The sequence below is a fragment of the Rhinoderma darwinii genome (genome assembly GCF_050947455.1).
Source record: "Rhinoderma darwinii isolate aRhiDar2 chromosome 2 unlocalized genomic scaffold, aRhiDar2.hap1 SUPER_2_unloc_37, whole genome shotgun sequence".
NCBI lineage: Eukaryota > Metazoa > Chordata > Amphibia > Anura > Rhinodermatidae > Rhinoderma > Rhinoderma darwinii.
The window spans coordinates 62,795-83,888 of record NW_027461704.1 but is presented as its reverse complement, the minus strand read 5'-3'; the positions used below and the strand labels follow the sequence as shown (position 1 = coordinate 83,888).

The 21,094-nt window shown below is 45.5% G+C and overlaps 1 protein-coding gene across 1 annotated transcript; it reads right to left on the bottom strand.

Moving 5' to 3' along the window:
* Positions 1 to 2,391: 2,391 nt before the first annotated feature.
* On the bottom strand, positions 2,392 to 20,777 carry SIK1 (salt inducible kinase 1). Its single transcript, XM_075847256.1, has 14 exons — positions 20,573 to 20,777; positions 15,523 to 15,667; positions 15,333 to 15,449; positions 12,823 to 12,886; positions 12,573 to 12,734; positions 12,313 to 12,437; positions 11,344 to 11,467; positions 11,032 to 11,234; positions 10,830 to 10,949; positions 10,652 to 10,744; positions 9,525 to 9,669; positions 9,218 to 9,445; positions 3,239 to 3,407; positions 2,392 to 3,148 (listed from the first exon to the last, which is right to left on the bottom strand). The coding sequence occupies exons 2-14, from the start codon at positions 15,664 to 15,666 to the stop codon at positions 2,971 to 2,973; spliced, it is 1,872 nt and encodes a 623-aa protein (XP_075703371.1). The 5' UTR covers position 15,667; positions 20,573 to 20,777; the 3' UTR covers positions 2,392 to 2,970.
* Positions 20,778 to 21,094: the final 317 nt, after the last annotated feature.

Here is a 21,094-nt window from a genome sequence, read left to right as displayed (position 1 = left end):
AGTTGCTCAGAAAACGCCTGAAAATCAGGTGCTGTTTTCCCTTGAAAACAGCTCCGTATTTTCAGACGTTTTTGGCTCAGCCCTTAGGGTATGTTCACACGGCCTATTTACGGACGTAATTCGGGCGTTTTAACCCCCGAATTACGTCCGAAAATGCGGATCGTTAGCGTCGGCAAACATCTGCCCATTCTGTAGAATGGGTCTTACGATGTTCTGTGCACACAGTCATTTTTTTTGCGCGCTGCTGTCAAAAGGCGGCACGTAAAAAAGACACCCACACCAAAGTACCTGTCACTTCTTCAGACGTAATTGGAGCCGGTTTCCATTGACTCGATGGAAAAGCAGCTCCAATTACATCCGTACTGGACGCAGCGAAAAAGTGCCTCAACATGCCATTACGTCTGAAAACAGCCCCGTAATTTCAGCCGTTACGGACGCTGCCGTGTGAACAGACCCTAAGGCTGGGTTCACACGACCATGTTACGTCCGTAATTTACGGAACGTATTTCGGCCGGAAGACCCGGACCGAACTCAGTGCATGGAGCCGGGCATCATAGTTATGTACGACGCTAGGAGTCCCTGCCTCTCCGTGGAACTACTGTCCCTTACTGTAATCATGATTACAGTACGGGACAGTTGTCCTGCAGCGAGGCAGGGACTCCTAGCGTCGTACATAACTATGATGCCCGGCTCCATGCACTGAGTTCGGTCCGGGTCTTCCGGCCGAAATACGTTCCGTAAATTACGGACGTAACATGGTCGTGTGAACCCAGCCTAAGAGTGATGTTGTGTAGGTGTCCAATTGCAAGAGGCGATGAGGACACATCAGAGAGGAGACATATTCAGCAGATCTGACCGAGACATTTATCTGCTGACTACTGGAATCAATGGCCGTAACTAATAACAAGAAATTGGACTCATTTGCGGCAGACGATTGATTGTACCGCCCGTGGAGGGTTCAGAAGGAATTAAGACCCTCCCACCCTGTAAAGGTAAACTGGCTGGAGGGGGGGGGGGGGAATGATCTCAGAAGACTAAAGACAGTGTGGTGCCCTTAATAACAGCCTGCTCTTACCTGTGTCACGAAGGGTCTGTGGACCCACTGGGCAGTAGCACCTTGGCGGTATGGCAGCTGGCCAACAGGGCGCAGGTCAATGTCTATAGTTCGTATAGGGCACCTGTGGCAGCTCAGACAGTAGCAAGGCAGGCTCGGCTGGGACTAGGCAGCAGGCAGACGTGGTGAAGCAGGATAGGCGTGGTATACAGCACGGCACGACTTTGGCTCAGCACAGTGCTCAACCGGGATAGTACGGAATGCAGGGAACAGGAACACACTGGGAGGACATCACATAGACAAACTAGGAAACAACAACAATGCTCAGGCATCAAAGCAGGGGGCTGGACCCCTCTTATACTCCAGGGTACCCACGGGTTAAAGTTCATCAAAAGTCCAGTACGCACGCTGCCCCTTTAATAGCGGGCATGAGCGTGCGCGCGCACCCTACGGGATCTGGCTGAGGTGAGTGGAAGCGAGTGCTGGCGTCTCCTGAGGAGGAGGCTGGGGCCAGCGCTGCAGCTGTCAGGGGGAGGTTGGAGCTGACAGCCCGCAGCCATGGACAACCTGGCATAACTTTATTCAATTGGTCACATTCACAACATATTAGACCCCACCCCCGCCCAGCCACAAGAAAAACGTGGCTGGTGTAAAACATAAGCTCCGTCCAAGATTGGAACCACAAGGCTCTACCACCCGTTGTCGGGAGGTTCCTGCAGACAGATTATAGTGGAGCGAGGGAGATGGCCCCACTGTCCAGGTTGGGGGTCAGATCTCCCATGCTACAGTATCTGATACTCTATATATGACAGGAGTCTCACGTGTGGCGGGTTCGTTCCCCTACGTAATCATACGGCTGGGGGAGGGGGGGGTGACTGTAGATCTGGGGATCCCATAGAGATCACAAGCACCAACATGCAGCCCCAAAATCAGGGCCAATTCAGCGGGATCTAGAAGCAGCGGAGGTCTCCGGTAAGGGGCAGCAGCGCAGATCTCTCTCCTGTCCTGCTCTTCCCTATGTAACAAACATTCAGCTGTGTGAGCGGGACTAAGTCACCAGGAGTTTCAGCCTCTGGTTGTATAGAATAACTGTTTCCATTCACTGAGAGTAATCAGAGATTTTAAAATTGGTAAAAAAACTAAACAAAGTCTATTAGAAAGTTGCGGAACGTTTCATGTTATACAGTAGATCCTCTGAATATACGAGAGCCTGGCAGAAACGTCGCGGCCCCGCCGGGAGGAGAGCGCTCGTGGGTCCCCACCGTTCTGGGACATTTTGTGGCATTTCCAGGTTATTTTTTATTTTTTTTGGTGCAACGCAACAACCACTCCCATCATGTATGAAAAATAATTTATTTAGTTTATCAGTAGAAATTAGTCATTGACCCGTTAAGTGTCGTTCAGTCCTGGAACCGTGCAGGGAAATACTGAACACGCAACCTTCAGTGCAGGAGAGGCAGCTATGAAAATCAGGCGTGGGGGAGGGGTACAGAGGGCGGAGTACAGAGACCAGGTATGGGGGGGGGGGGGTATAGAAACCAGGTACAGAGGGGGGTTCCGGTACAGAGGAGAGGCCGCTGAGCAGGCTCAGGGAACATAGAGGAAGATTCATATCCTGAATTAGCAGCTTTCTAAGCTCCTCACATTGGACGTGCAGTTCCACGCATGTCCAGTCCACATCACTGGTGTCACGATTTCAGCTCTTGCTGTACAAAGTAAAAACACTAAAGACGAAGAGAAAAAAACCGAAGAGGTTTGTTCTGTGGTCGGTTGTTATTGCTTCATCCCAGTCAGTGCTGTGCAGACCCCTCCAGGGACAGAGCGGCCCCTTCTGTGCGTGTGAAATATTGCAGGGCCCTCTGCCGAGGAGCAGGTGCGAGGTAAAAGTCAAAGATTACTACTACAGCCCCCATCATTCACTGCACAGCGGGGGAGCCACAGTCCATGCTACAACTCATAGATGTCAGGGGCCACACATGAGCTTCAGCGAAAAACTTGGGTTCCAAGTAGCAATCTGCGGGATTATCAGGGAGAAGTGAAGACGGGGGGTCTGGGGGGGATGATGTGGGAATGGAGAGCGAGATCTGTAGCAACCTGTGGGAAGAGAGGCACAATCATGAGATTCAGGATCAGCTGCGAACAGGTCAGATGAGCGAGCGGTCAGGAGCGGCGGCGACGACGTACCTCTGCTGCTGCAGCACATCCAGCAGGAAGCCTCGGGAGTCTCCAGAACCAAGAACAGTGTCAGGAGAGCGCCCCCCACGGGCAGAGATCCCGCGATGTCGTAGTTTATGGAGACACAGGAGACCTCGCACTCGAACAGACCTTCTGAGCTGACGAAAGGCACTAGCACCTGAACAAACAGACGAGGGGTTAATATACAGCACACACCTGGGACATCACACACTCCATATACAGAGGCTTATCATATACAGTCACCCCAACATACACTCATATACAGAGTCACCCCAACATACACATTATATACAGAGACTTATCATACATTCACCCCAACATACACTCATTATATACAGAGTCACCCCAACATACACATTATATACAGAGTCACCCCAACATACACTCCATATACACTCACCCCAACATACACTCATTATATACAGAGACTAATCATACATGCACCCCAACATACACTCACCATATACAGAGTCACCCCAACATACACATTATATACCGAGTCACCCCAACATACACCCATCATATACAGAGTCACCCCAACATACACATTATATACAGAGACTAATCATACACTCACCCCAACATACACTCACCATATACAGAGTCACCCCAACATACTCATTATATACAGAGTCACCCCAACATACACATTATATACAGAGACTTCTCATACACTCACCCCAACATACACTCATTATATACAGAGTCACCCCAACATACTCATTATATACAGAGTCACCCCAACATACACATTATATACAGAGACTTCTCATACACTCACCCCAACATACACTCATATATACAGAGTCACCCCAACATACACTCATATACAGTCACCCCAACATACACTCATTATATACAGAGACAGATCATACACTCACCCCAACATACACTCATTATATACAGAGACTTATCATACACTCACCCCAACATACACTCATCATATACAGAGACGTATCATACACTCACCCCAACATACACTCATATACAGAGTCACCCCAACATACACTCATTATATACAGAGTCACCCCAACATACACTCACCATATACAGAGTCACCCCAACACACACATTATATACAGAGACTTATCATACACTCACCCCAACATACACATTATATACAGAGACTTCTCATACACTCACCCCAACATACACATTATATACAGAGACAGATCATACACTCACCCCAACATACACTCATTATATACAGAGACTTATCATACACTCACCCCAACATACACTCATTATATACAGAGTCACCCCAACATACACTCATTATATACAGAGACAGATCATACACTCACCCCAACATACACTCATTATATACAGAGACTTATCATACATTCACCCCAACATACGCTCATTATATACAGAGACAGATCATACACTCACCCCAACATACACTCATTATATACAGAGTCACCCCAACATACACTCATTATATACAGAGACAGATCATACACTCACCATATACAGAGTCACCCCAACACACACATTATATACAGAGACAGATCATACACTCACCCCAACATACACTCATTATATACAGAGACTTATACACTCACCCCAACATACGCTCATTATATACAGAGACTTATACACTCACCCCAACATACACTCATTATATACAGAGACTTATCATACACTCACCCCAACATACACTCATTATATACAGAGACAGATCATACACTCACCATATACAGAGTCACCCCAACACACACATTATATACACAGAGTCACCCCAACATACACTCATTATATACAGAGTCACCCCAACATACACATTATATACAGAGTCACCCCAACATACACATTATATATACTCACCCCAACATACACTCATTATATACAGAGACTTATACACTCACCCCAACATACACTCATTATATACAGAGACAGATCATACACTCACCCCAACATACACATTATATACAGAGACAGATCATACACTCACCCCAACATACACATTATATACAGAGTCACCCCAACATACACATTATATACACAGAGTCACCCCAACATACACATTATATACAGAGTCACCCCAACATACACTCATTATATACAGAGACAGATCATACACTCACCCCAACATACACATTATATACAGAGTCACCCCAACATACACTCATTATATACAGAGACTTATCATACACTCACCCCAACATACGCTCATTATATACAGAGACTTATCATACACTCACCCCAACATACACATTATATACAGAGTCACCCCAACATACACATTATATACAGAGTCACCCCAACATACACTCATTATATACAGAGACAGATCATACACTCACCATATACAGAGTCACCCCAACACACACATTATATACAGAGTCACCCCAACATACACTCATTATATACAGAGACAGATCATACACTCACCCCAACATACACATTATATACAGAGTCACCCCAACATACACTCATTATATACAGAGTCACCCCAACATACACCCATTATATACAGAGTCACCCCAACATACACTCATTATATACAGAGACTTATCATACACTCACCCCAACATACACATTATATACAGAGACAGATCATACACTCACCCCAACATACACTCATTATATACAGAGACTTATACACTCACCCCAACATACGCTCATTATATACAGAGACAGATCATACACTCACCCCAACATACTCATTATATACAGTCACCCCAACATACACTCATTATATACAGAGTCACCCCAACATACACTCACCATATACAGAGTCACCCCAACACACACATTATATACACAGAGTCACCCCAACATACACATTATATACAGAGTCACCCCAACATACACTCATTATATACAGAGACAGATCATACACTCACCATATACAGAGTCACCCCAACACACACATTATATACAGAGTCACCCCAACATACACTCATTATATACAGAGACTTATCATACACTCACCCCAACATACGCTCATTATATACAGAGACTTATCATACACTCACCCCAACATACACTCACAATATACAGAGTCACCCCAACATACACTCATTATATACAGAGACAGATCATACACTCACCCCAACATACGCTCATTATATACAGACTTATCATACACTCACCCCAACATACACTCACCATATACAGAGTCACCCCAACATACACATTATATACAGAGTCACCCCCAACATACACCCATTATATACAGAGACAGATCATACACTCACCCCAACATACACTCATTATATACAGAGACTTATCATACACTCACCCCAACATACACTCATTATATACAGAGTCACCCCAACATACACTCATTATATACAGAGACTTATCATACACTCACCCCAACATACACTCATTATATACAGAGTCACCCCAACATACACTCATTATATACAGAGACTTATACACTCACCCCAACATACACATTATATACAGAGACACCCCAACATACAGAGTCACCCCAACATACAAATTATATACAGAGTCACCCCAACATACACTCATTATATACAGAGACAGATCATACACTCACCCCAACATACACTCACCATATACAGAGACTTATCATACACTCACCCCAACATACACTCACCATATACAGAGACTTATCATACACTCACCCCAACATACACATTATATACAGAGACATATCATACACTCACCCCAACATACACTCATTATATACAGAGTCACCCCAACATACACTCATTATATACAGAGACTTATCATACACTCACCCCAACACACACATTATATACAGAGTCACCCCAACATACACTCATTATATACAGAGACTTATCATACACTCACCCCAACATACACTCATTATATACAGAGACAGATCATACACTCACCCCAACATACACTCATTATATACAGAGACTTATACACTCACCCCAACATACACTCATTATAAACAGAGTCACCCCAACACACACATTATATACAGAGACAGATCATACACTCACCCCAACATACGCTCATTATATACAGAGACTTATACACTCACCCCAACATACACTCATTATAAACAGAGTCACCCCAACACACACATTATATACAGAGACAGATCATACACTCACCCCAACATACGCTCATTATATACAGAGACTTATCATACACTCACCCCAACATACGCTCATTATATACAGAGACAGATCATACACTCACCCCAACATACGCTCATTATATACAGAGACAGATCATACACTCACCCCAACATACACATTATATACAGTCACCCCAACATACACTCATTATACACAGAGACTTATCATACACTCACCATATACAGAGACTTATCATACATTCACCCCAACATACACAGAGACTTATCATACACTCACCCCAACATACACATTATATACAGAGTCACCCCAACATACACATTATATACAGAGTCACCCCAACATACACTCATTATATACAGAGACAGATCATACACTCACCCCAACATACACATTATATACAGAGACAGATCATACACTCACCCCAACATACACTCATTATATACAGAGACTTCTCATACACTCACCCCAACATACACTCATTATATACAGAGACAGATCATACACTCACCCCAACATACGCTCATTATATACAGAGACTTATCATACACTCACCCCAACATACACATTATATACAGAGACAGATCATACACTCACCCCAACATACACTCATTATATACAGAGACTTATCATACATTCACCCCAACATACGCTCATTATATACAGAGACAGATCATACACTCACCCCAACATACACATTATATACAGAGACAGATCATACACTCACCCCAACATACACTCATTATATACAGAGACAGATCATACACTCACCCCAACATACACTCATTATATACAGAGATAGATCATACACTCACCCCAACATACACTCACCATATACAGAGTCACCCCAACATACACTCATTATATACAGAGACTTATCATACACTCACCCCAACATACACTCATTATATACAGAGACAGATCATACACTCACCCCAACATACACTCATTATATACAGAGACAGATCATACACTCACCCCAACATACACTCATTATATACAGAGTCACCCCAACATACACTCATCATATACAGTCACCCCAACATACACTCATTATATACAGAGACTTATCATACACTCACCCCAACATACACTCATCATATACAGAGTCACCCCAACATACACTCATCATATACAGAGTCACCCCAACATACACTCATTATATACAGAGACTTATCATACACTCACCCCAACATACACATTATATACAGAGTCACCCCAACATACACTCATTATATACAGTCACCCCCACATACACATTATATACAGAGTCACCCCAACATACACTCATTATATACAGAGACAGATCATACACTCACCCCAACATACACTCATTATATACAGAGTCACCCCAACATACACTCACCATATACAGAGACTTATCATACACTCACCCCAACATACACTCATTATATACAGAGACTTATCATACACTCACCCCAACATACACATTATATACAGAGTCACCCCAACATACACTCATTATATACAGAGACTTATCATACACTCACCCCAACATACACATTATATACAGAGTCACCCCAACATACACCCATTATATACAGAGACTTATCATACACTCACCCCAACATACACTCATTATATACAGAGACTTATACACTCACCCCAACATACACTCATTATATACAGAGACTTATACACTCACCCCAACATACACTCATTATATACAGAGTCACCCCAACATACACTCATTATATACAGAGACTTATCATACACTCACCCCAACATACACTCATTATATACAGAGACTTATCATACACACCCCGTGATAAGAAATATAAACAGTTAATATGAAGGAGTTGTGATTCGTGTAATACACTGAGGTGCATTTATGACAGTCCGCCCTCTCGTAATCACAGTACGGAGCCCCAGTTTCCATCACCCGGTAATGACTGACCTTGCGTCAGGTAGGTGTCGGATGCTCGGCGCCCCTCCTGGAAGGTGACGGGCAGGAGAGAGTTGGGGGAGGGGATTTCCTGATGCTGCAGGACAGGAGTAGCTGACTGAGCACTAAGGGGAGCCATGGAGCGCAGGTCAGTGTACCCCAGCAGTGGGTGGAGGCCGGACGGCCCAAGACAATTCTCCGGGCTATTACATGTGGAAGACGCGGAGGACAGCAGAATATCTGCAAGAGAAAACGGGTAAATCAATGACTGCTGACGATAACTGGACGAAATAAGCAGCACAGAGGAATCAAGCAGTACCTGGTGCTACTGGGCTGGGAGGTCTGCTCTTCAGGATCTTCTGATACAGCTGGGACTCCTCAAGCAACGAATAGTCCTGAAGTGAAGGGCAAGGGGCCGAAACAGGGGCCCCAAGACCTGACGGCTCCCCCAGATACAGCAGAGACTGAGACAATAACAGAAGGGTCAGGTCTGTGAATGTGCGTGTATATATGTATGTGTGTATATATGTGTGTGTGTGTGTGTGTGTATATATGTGTGCGTGTGTATATATGTGTGTGTGTCTGTGTCTGTATATATATGTGTGTGTGTATATATGTGTGTGTGTGTGTGTGTGTGTATATATGTGTGCGTGTGTATATATGTGTGTGTGTCTGTGTCTGTATATATATGTGTGTGTGTGTATATATATATATATATATGTGTGTGCGTGTGTATATATGTGTGTGCGTGTGTATATATGTGTGCGTGTGTATATATGTGTGTGCGTGTGTATATATGTGTGTGCGTGTGTATATGTGTGTGCGTGTGTATATATGTGTGTGCGTGTGTATATATGTGTGTGCGTGTGTATATATGTGTGTGCGTGTGTATATGTGTGTGCGTGTATATATGTGTGTGCGTGTGTATATATGTGTGTGCGTGTGTATATATGTGTGTGCGTGTGTATATGTGTGTGCGTGTGTATATATGTGTGTGCGTGTGTATATGTGTGTGCGTGTATATATGTGTGTGCGTGTGTATATATGTGTGTGCGTGTGTATATATATGTGTCTGTCTGTGTGTATATATATGTGTGTGTGTGTGTGTATATATGTGTGTGCGTATGTATATATATATATATATGTGTGTGTGTGTGTGTGTGTGTGTGTGTGTGTGTATATATATATATATATATGTGTGTGTGTGTGTGTGTGTGTGTGTGTGTGTGTGTGTGTGTGTGTGTGTGTGTGTGTGTGTATATATATATATATATGTGTGTGCGTGTGGTGGATGGGAAAGTATATGCGACTGTATATATATGTCTGTATGAGAGGGCGTGTGTGTGTATATAGGAGAGCGTGTGTGTGTGTGTGTGTATATATATATATAGGGCATCGTATGTATGTATATGTGTTTTGCATACGTCTGTGTGGGTTTGGTCTCACCTGCAGTGGGCCACTGAGCTCACAATCATAATCGGCCGCTGCTGACTGCGGCTGACACAAAAGAGGGAAATCATCGGAGTCGGAGGTGGGAGCCTGTGGGGAGAGGACAGTGATCCTGAATCAGTACCGCCGCCAGCAGACACCCCACACGTCACCCTACAGTCCCCGCAGTCCTCACCTTCACACACCCGGAGGCGGCTTTGGCTTCTGGGGACTGTCCGAACCGCGACTCCTGCAGCCGCTGCACCAGCAGGTAGTAGATGGCAGCGTAATGATCGTACGTTTCGTTCTGCAAAGCCTGAGGGCAGAGAGAAAAGTGTCAGCCCTGCGACCGCTCATGTGAAGCCACGCAGTGCTGGACGGGCTGTACCGTCACTCACCTGCAGGGTGCGCTCTCTGTCAATGCCCAGACTCTGCATGATGGCCAGGACGTGCTCGCAGGGTTTGGGTGTAGGGGGGTCATTGTGTAGAGACGGCTGAGGGGGTGACGCACACTGGAACCAGCGATGATGTCGGATCTGTGCAATGTTCAGCCGCTTCCCCGGCTCCACCACCAGCATCCGGCGCAGCAACGACTCGCAGTCTGAGGGCAACAAACATCAGGGCTAAGCCTGGAGGGGGGATATAGAACACATGGACGCCATCCCTGCGCCCCGTCCCCCACACACCAGACGACGGCGGCCGCGGCTCACCTTGTGACATGTAGTACGGGATTCGGAACCGCCCTTCCAAGACCCTCTGTCGCAGGGTGGGCAGGTTCGGTCCATCAAAGGGAAACGATCCACAAAGCAAAACGTACAGGACGACCCCCAAACTCTGAGCAAAAGAAGAAACCGCACATGAGACACGGAATAAATCACGTGACCATCACATACATGTAACACGCCACACAGGAGGCCACGGCACGCAACATCACATACAAGCAACACGCCACACAGGAGGCCACGGCACGCGACATCACATACAAGTAACACGCCACACAGGAGGCCACGGCACGCGACATCACATACAAGCAACACGCCACACAGGAGGCCACGGCACGCGACATCACATACAAGTAACACGTCACACAGGAGGCCACGGCACGCGACATCACATACAAGTAACACGCCACACAGGAGGCCACGGCACGCGACATCACATACAAGCAACACAGGAGGCCACGGCACGCGACATCACATACAAGCAACACAGGAGGCCACGGCACGCGACATCACATACAAGTAACACGCCACACAGGAGGCCACGGCACGCGACATCACATACAAGCAACACGCCACACAGGAGGCCACGGCACGCGACATCACATACAAGCAACACGCCACACAGGAGGCCACGGCACGCGACATCACATACAAGCAACACGCCACACAGGAGGCCACGGCACGCGACATCACATACAAGCAACACGCCACACAGGAGGCCACGGCACATGACCAGAACATATATGTAACATGTTACACACGACCAGCACATGTAACACGCCACACAAGAGGGCACTGCACGCGACCATCACACAATTTTAACACGAATTATAGGAACCCACTGCATGGGACAATCACATGTATGTAACACGTCACACAGGGGACTACAGATCATCACCATTACTAATGATTGAGACGTCTCCCCGGAGCCCAGACATGTAACATGCGTGTCCTTACCCAGACATCCAGTAGAGGGCCCTCGTACTCTTTCCCCAGGAACACCTCCGGCGCAGCATATGGGGGGCTACCACACCAGGTGTTGAGGGGTCGACCTTCCATGTAGAAGTTGCCAAACCCAAAATCTGCAGAAAATCAGTAAGAAACTCTTGTTACCACCTGTGCCCCTCCTGGTGCCCGCCCCCCCCCCCCTGGCGCCCACGCCCCCTCCCGGCACCCGCGCCCCCTCCCGGCACCCGCGCCCCCTCCTCTCTACTCACCGGCCAGTTTGATGTCCATATTCTCGTCCAGCAGCAAGTTCTCAGTCTTGAGGTCTCGGTGGACGATGTTCTGGGAGTGACAATATTCCACGGCTGAGAGAACTTGCAGGAACTTGGCGCGGGCTTCTTCCTCCGATAGGCGCCCCCGCACGGTTAGGTAATCTGCAGGACAGATGGGACAAGCGATTAGGACAGGATGAGAAGAGATTAGACCTCGGCCCCAGAGTCACCGCCACTGACCCGCACTCACCAAATAACTCTCCGTTTTTGGAATATTCTGTAACAATGTAGATCATGTCTTTGGTCTCCATCACCTGCAGCAAAAGAATAATGAGGGTCATCTGAGGACAGTGAGGGGCACAGTATGGGGGATGAGGGTCATCTGAGGACAGTGAGGGGCACAGTATGGGGGATGAGGGTCATCTGAGGACGGTGAGGGGCACAGTATGGGGGATGAGGGTCATCTGAGGACAGTGAGGGGCACAGTATGGGGGATGAGAGTCATCTGAGGACAGTGAGGGGCACAGTATGGGGGATGAGGGTCATCTGAGGACAGTGAGGGGCACAGTATGAGGGATGAGGGTCATCTGGGGACAGTGAGGGGCACAGTATGGGGGATGAGGGTCATCTGAGGACGGTGAGGGGCACAGTATGGGGGATGAGGGTCATCTGAGGACGGTGAGGGGCACAGTATGGGGGATGAGGGTCATCTGAGGACAGTGAGGGGCACAGTATGAGGGATGAGGGTCATCTGAGGACGGTGAGGGGCACAGTATGGGGGATGAGGGTCATCTGAGGACGGTGAGGGGCACAGTATGGGGATGAGGGTCATCTGAGGACAGTGAGGGGCACAGTATAGGGGATGAGTGTCATCTGAGGACAGTGAGGGGCACAGTATGGGGGATGAGGGTCATCTGAGGACAGTGAGGGGCACAGTATGGGGGATGAGGGTCATCTGAGGACGGTGAGGGGCACAGTATGGGGGATGAGGGTCATCTGAGGACGGTGAGGGGCACAGTATGAGGGATGAGGGTCATCTGAGGACGGTGAGGGGCACAGTATGGGGGATGAGGGTCATCTGAGGACGGTGAGGGGCACAGTATGGGGATGAGGGTCATCTGAGGACAGTGAGGGGCACAGTATAGGGGATGAGTGTCATCTGAGGACAGTGAGGGGCACAGTATGGGGGATGAGGGTCATCTGAGGACAGTGAGGGGCACAGTATGGGGGATGAGTGTCATCAGAGGACAGTGAGAGGCACAGTATGGGGGATGAGGGTCATCAGAGGACAGTGAGGGGCACAGTATGGGGGATGAGTGTCATCTGAGGACAGTGAGGGGCACAGTATGGGGGATGAGGGTCATCTGAGGACAGTGAGGGGCACAGTATGGGGATGAGTGTCATCTGAGGACGGTGAGGGGCACAGTATGGGGGATGAGGGTCATCTGAGGACAGTGAGGGGCACAGTATGGGGGATGAGTGTCATCTGAGGACAGTGAGGGGCACAGTATGGGGGATGAGGGTCATCTGAGGACGGTGAGGGGCACAGTATGAGGGATGAGGGTCATCTGAGGACGGTGAGGGGCACAGTATGGGGATGAGGGTCATCTGAGGACGGTGAGGGGCACAGTATGGGGATGAGGGTCATCTGAGGACGGTGAGGGGCACAGTATGGGGGATGAGGGTCATCTGAGGACGGTGAGGGGCACAGTATGGGGGATGAGGGTCATCTGAGGACAGTGAGGGGCACAGTATGGGGATGAGGGTCATCTGAGGACAGTGAGGGGCACAGTATGGGGGATGAGGGTCATCTGAGGACAGTGAGGGGCACAGTATGGGGGATGAGGGTCATCTGAGGACAGTGAGGGGCACAGTATGAGGGTCATCTGAGGACGGTGAGGGGCACAGTATGGGGGATGAGGGTTATCTGATGACTGAGGGGCACAGTATGGGGGATGAGGGTCATCTGAGGACAATGAGGGGCACAGTATGGGGGATGAGGGTCATCTGAGGACGGTGAGGGGCACAGTATGGGGGATGAGGGTCATCTGAGGACAGTGAGGGGCACAGTATGGGGGATGAGGGTCATCTGAGGACGGTGAGGTGCACAGTATGGGGGATGAGGGTCATCTGAGGGCGGTGAGGGGCACAGTATGGAGGATGAGGGTCATCGGAGGACGGTGAGGGGCACAGTATGGGGGATGAGGGTCATCTGAGGACAGTGAGGGGCACAGTATGGGGGATGAGGGTCATCTGAGGACGGTGAGGGGCACCGTATGGGGGATGAGGGTCACCTGAGGACGGTGAGGGGCACAGTATGGGGGATGAGGGTCACCTGAGGACGGTGAGGGGCACATTATAGGAGAGGAGGGTCATCTGAGGACGGTGAGGGGCACAGTATGGGGGATGGGATATATTGGTGAGGGGCACAGTATGGGGGATGAGGGTCATCTGAGGACGGTGAGGGGCACAGTATGGGGGATGGGATATATTGGTGAGGGGCACAGTATGGGAGAGGAGGGTCATCTGAGGACGGTGAGGGGCACAGTATGGGGGATGAGGGTCATCTGGGGACGATGAGGGGCACAGTATGGGGGATGAGGGTCATCTGAGGACGGTGAGGGGCACAGTATGGGGGATGAGGGTCATCTGAGGACGGTGAGGGGCACCGTATGGGGGATGAGGGTCACATGAGGACGGTGAGGGGCACAGTATGGGGGATGGGATATATTGGTGAGGGGTCATCAGCAGGAGACTCACCTGGTAAAGGCGGATTATGTGAGGGTGGCGCAGGCGTTTCATGATCTGGACTTCTCTATAAATCTTCTGTAAATTGGCGCGATCCAGTCGTGTTTTGTCGATGATTTTAATGGCGACCTGAGAAGAGCAGAGTGAGACACGGCGCGGATACGGAGGCTCCTCCCCCCACACGCTCCGGCCATCCAGTTACCTGCGTGTTGGTCACACGATGTCGCGCCAGTTTCACCACTGCAAAATTTCCCTTGCCAATCGTCCTTTCAATGTCATAAAAGCCAACCCGGAGAGGCCTGCGGGGGGCGCTGCCCGAACTACAGCCGTCCTTAAGAATCACCATCCTGAAAGAGGGCGGAGGAGAGTCAGAGACGCCCAGAACGGGAACAGATAAGAGGGCGAGAGAGGGAATGGAAAAACACGTATGGAGGGAGGTCAGACATTGTGGGGGAGGGGGAAGGAAAACGGTAACGGTGATATCGAGATAAATCGGGGCTGTCAGGAGCGTATAGAACGCTGGTAAAATGAGCTACGTGTATGGAGTGCGGGTGTAGGGGATGTATATAATCCGGGTGTCAGTATATAGTATATATAATCCGGGTGTCGGTATATAGTGTATATAATCCGGGTGTCAGTATATAGTGTATATAATCCGGGTGTCAGTATATAGTGTGTATATAATCCGGGTGTCAGTATATAGTGTGTATATAATCCGGGTGTCGGTATATAGTGTAAATATTCCGGGTGTATATATTCTGGGTGTCGGTATAGTGTGTATATAATCCGGGTGTCAGTATATAGTATATATAATCCGGGTGTCAGTATAGTGTGTATATATTCCGGGTGTCGGTATATAGTGTATATAATCCGGGTGTCAGTATATAGTGTATATAATCCGGGTGTCAGTATATAGTGTATATAATCCGGGTGTCAGTATATAGTGTGTATATAATCCGGGTGTCAGTATATAGTGTATATAATCCGGGTGTCGGTATATAGTGTAAATATTCCGGGTGTATATATTCTGGGTGTCGGTATAGTGTGTATATAATCCGGGTGTCGGTATATAGTGTATATAATCCGGGTGTCGGTATATAGTGTATATAATCCGGGTGTCAGTATATAGTGTATATAATCCTGGTGTCAGTATATAGTATATATAATCCGGGTGTCAGTATATAGTGTATATAATCCTGGTGTCAGTATATAGTATATATAATCCGGGTGTCAGTATATAGTGTGTATATAATCCGGGTGTCGGTATATAGTGTGTATATAATCCGGGTGTCGGTATATAGTGTATATAATCCGGGTGTCAGTATATAGTGTATATAATCCGGGTGTCAGTATATAGTGTATATAATCCTGGTGTCAGTATATAGTATATATAATCCGGGTGTCAGTATATAGTGTATATAATCCTGGTGTCAGTATATAGTATATATAATCCGGGTGTCAGTATATAGTGTGTATATAATCCGGGTGTCGGTATATAGTGTGTATATAATCCGGGTGTCGGTATATAGTGTATATATTCCGGGTGTCAGTATATAGTGTATATAATCCTGGTGTCAGTATATAGTATATATAATCCGGGTGTCAGTATATAGTGTATATAATCCTGGTGTCAGTATATAGTGTATATAATCCTGGTGTCAGTATATAGTATATATAATCCGGGTGTCAGTATATAGTGTATATATTCCGGGTGTCAGTATATAGTGTATATAATCCTGGTGTCAGTATATAGTGTATATAATCCTGGTGTCAGTATATAGTGTATATAATCCGGGTGTCAGTATATAGTATATATAATCCGGGTGTCAGTATATAGTGTATATAATCCTGGTGTCAGTATATAGTGTATATAATCCTGGTGTCAGTATATAGTGTGTATATAATCCGGGTGTCGGTATATAGTGTATATAATCCTGGTGTCAGTATATAGTGTATATAATCCTGGTGTCAGTATATAGTGTATATAATCCTGGTGTCAGTATATAGTGTGTATATAATCCGGGTGTCAGTATATAGTGTATATAATCCTGGTGTCAGTATATAGTGTATATAATCCTGGTGTCAGTATATAGTGTATATATAATCCGGGTGTCAGTATATAGTATATATAATCCGGGTGTCAGTATATAGTGTATATATAATCCTGGTGTCAGTATATAGTATATATAATCCGGGTGTCAGTATATAGTGTGTATATAATCTGGGTGTCAGTATATAGTGTATATAATCCTGGTGTCGGTATATAGTGTATATATTCCGGGTGTCGGTATATAGTGTGTATATAATCCTGGTGTCAGTATATAGTGTATATAATCCTGGTGTCAGTATATAGTATATATAATCCTGGTGTCAGTATATAGTGTATATAATCCGGGTGTCAGTATATAGTGTATATAATCCTGGTGTCAGTATATAGTGTATATAATCCTGGTGTCAGTATATAGTGTATATAATCCGGGTGTCAGTATATTGTGTATATAATCCGGGTGTCAGTATAGTGTGTATATATTCCGGGTGTCAGTATATAGTGTATATAATCCTGGTGTCAGTATATAGTGTATATAATCCTGGTGTCAGTATATAGTGTATATAATCCGGGTGTCAGTATATTGTGTATATAATCCGGGTGTCGGTATATAGTGTGTATATTCTGGGTGTCAGTATATTGTGTATATATTCTGGGTGTCAGTATATTGTGTATATATTCTGGGTGTCAGTATATAGTGTATATAATCCTGGTGTCAGTATATAGTATATATAATCCTGGTGTCAGTATATAGTATATATAATCCGGGTGTCAGTATATAGTGTATATAATCCTGGTGTCAGTATATAGTGTATATAATCCGGGTGTCGGTATATAGTGTGTATATTCTGGGTGTCAGTATATTGTGTATATATTCTGGGTGTCGGTATAGTGTGTATATAATCCTGGTGTCAGTATATAGTGTATATATTCCGGGTGTCAGTATATAGTGTATATAATCCGGGTGTCAGTATATAGTGTATATAATCCTGGTGTCAGTATATAGTGTATATAATCCTGGTGTCAGTATATAGTGTATATAATCCTGGTGTCAGTATATAGTATATATAATCCTGGTGTCAGTATATAGTGTATATAATCCGGGTGTCAGTATATAGTGTATATAATCCTGGTGTCAGTATATAGTGTATATAATCCGGGTGTCAGTATATAGTGTATATATTCCGGGTGTCAGTATATAGTGTATATAATCCGGGTGTCAGTATATAGTGTATATATTCCGGGTGTCAGTATATAGTGTATATATTCCGGGTGTCAGTATATAGTGTATATAATCCGGGTGTCAGTATATAGTGTATATATTCCGGGTGTCGGTATATAGTGTGTATATTCTGGGTGTCAGTATATTGTGTATATATTCTGGGTGTCGGTATATAGTGTATATAATCCGGGTGTCAGTATATAGTGTATATAATCCGGGTGTCAGTATATATAATCCGGGTGTCAGTATATAGTGTATATATTCTGGGTGTCAGTATATATAATCCGGGTGTCAGTATATAGTGTATATATTCTGGGTGTCAGTATATTGTGTATATATTCTGGGTGTCGGTATATAGTGTATATAATCCGGGTGTCAGTATATAGTGTATATATTCCGGGTGTCAGTATATTGTGTATATATTCTGGGTGTCAGTATATTGTGTATATATTCTGGGTGTCGGTATATAGTGTGTATATTCTGGGTGTCAGTATATTGTGTATATATTCTGGGTGTCGGTATATAGTGTGTATATAATCCGGGTGTCAGTATATAGTGTATATAATCCGGGTGTCAGTATATATAATCCGGGTGTCAGTATATAGTGTATATATTCTGGGTGTCAGTATATTGTGTATATATTCTGGGTGTCGGTATATAGTGTATATAATCCGGGTGTCAGTATATAGTGTATATAATCCGGGTGTCAGTATATAGTGTATATATTCCGGGTGTCAGTATATAGTATATATAATCCGGGTGTCAGTATATAGTGTATATAATCCGGGTGTCAGTATATAGTGTATATAATCCGGGTGTCGGTATATAGTGTATATAATCCGGGTGTCAGTATATAGTGTATATATTCCGGGTGTCAGTATATAGTATATATAATCCGGGTGTCAGTATATAGTGTATATATTCCGGGTGTCAGTATATAGTGTATATAATCCGGGTGTCAGTATATAGTGTATATATTCCGGGTGTCAGTATATAGTGTATATAATCCGGGTGTCAGTATATAGTGTATATAATCCGGGTGTCAGTATATAGTGTATATATTCCGGGTGTCAGTATATAGTGTATATATTCCGGGTGTCAGTATATAGTGTATATAATCCGGGTGTCAGTATATAGTGTATATAATCCGGGTGTCAGTATATAGTGTATATATTCTGGGTGTCGGTATATAGTGTATATAATCCGGGTGTCAGTATATAGTGTATATATTCTGGGTGTCAGTATATAGTGTATATAATCCGGGTGTCAGTATATAGTGTATATATTCCGGGTGTCAGTATATAGTGTATATATTCCGGGTGTCAGTATATAGTGTATATAATCCGGGTGTCAGTATATAGTGTATATATTCTGGGTGTCGGTATATAGTGTGTATATAATCCGGGTGTCAGTATATAGTGTATATATTCTGGGTGTCGGTATATAGTGTGTATATAATCCGGGTGTCAGTATATAGTGTATATATTCTGGGTGTCGGTATATAGTGTATATAATCCGGGTGTCAGTATATAGTGTATATATTCTGGGTGTCAGTATATAGTGTATATAATCCGGGTGTCAGTATATAGTGTATATATTCCGGGTGTCAGTATATAGTGTATATATTCCGGGTGTCAGTATATAGTGTATATAATCCGGGTGTCAGTATATAGTGTATATATTCTGGGTGTCGGTATATAGTGTGTATATAATCCGGGTGTCAGTATATAGTGTATATATTCTGGGTGTCGGTATATAGTGTATATAATCCGGGTGTCAGTATATAGTGTATATATTCTGGGTGTCAGTATATAGTGTATATAATCCGGGTGTCAGTATATAGTGTATATATTCCGGGTGTCAGTATATAGTGTATATATTCCGGGTGTCAGTATATAGTGTATATAATCCGGGTGTCAGTATATAGTGTATATATTCTGGGTGTCGGTATATAGTGTGTATATAATCCGGGTGTCCGCTCACCTGCTTCCTCAGCTCCCGGTGTCCGGGTCTCCTCTCCCGTTCTCTCTGATCATCACGTGTTTCTGAGTCTCTCCGTTCATTAATCCCGCCCATAGCTCCGCTTTATTGACGTCACGCTGACGTCAACACTACCAGGACTCCGCCCTGTTGCCTGGCGACCGGGAATTCTGACGCGCACATTGATGTCTCCGTTGCCATGGTTACGAGGTAATGACGTTAGAGAACAGCTGGCGACATAATCATCAGGTTTCATTTTCCGCCATTGCGTCTGCGCAGTACTGCTGTGACGTCACCAGTCTAGGTCAGGACACCTGGTGGCCATGAGGGGAACTGTACAAGAAGACACGACGGAGGCGACGCGGGAAATGGGAGCCGAGGACAGAATATATATATACCTGAGGGAGGGGGGAATATATATATACCTGAGGGAGGGGGGAATATATATATACCTGAGGGAGGGGGAATATATATATACATGAGGGAGGGGGAATATATATATACCTGAGGGAGGGGGGAATATAT

What these genes read in the sequence shown, in the direction of transcription:
- SIK1 (XM_075847256.1), bottom strand. Translation starts at nt 15,666, where the DNA reads ATGGTGATTCTTAAGGACGGCTGTAGTTCGGGCAGCGCCCCCCGCAGG. An exon ending in CAAAAACGGAGAGTTATTTG is followed by an intron (nt 12,735 to 12,822) that starts GTGAGTGCGGGT and finishes TCTGTCCTGCAG; the next exon opens with ATTACCTAACCGTGCGGGGG. An exon ending in TATGGACATCAAACTGGCCG is followed by an intron (nt 12,438 to 12,572) that starts GTGAGTAGAGAG and finishes GATTTTCTGCAG; the next exon opens with ATTTTGGGTTTGGCAACTTC.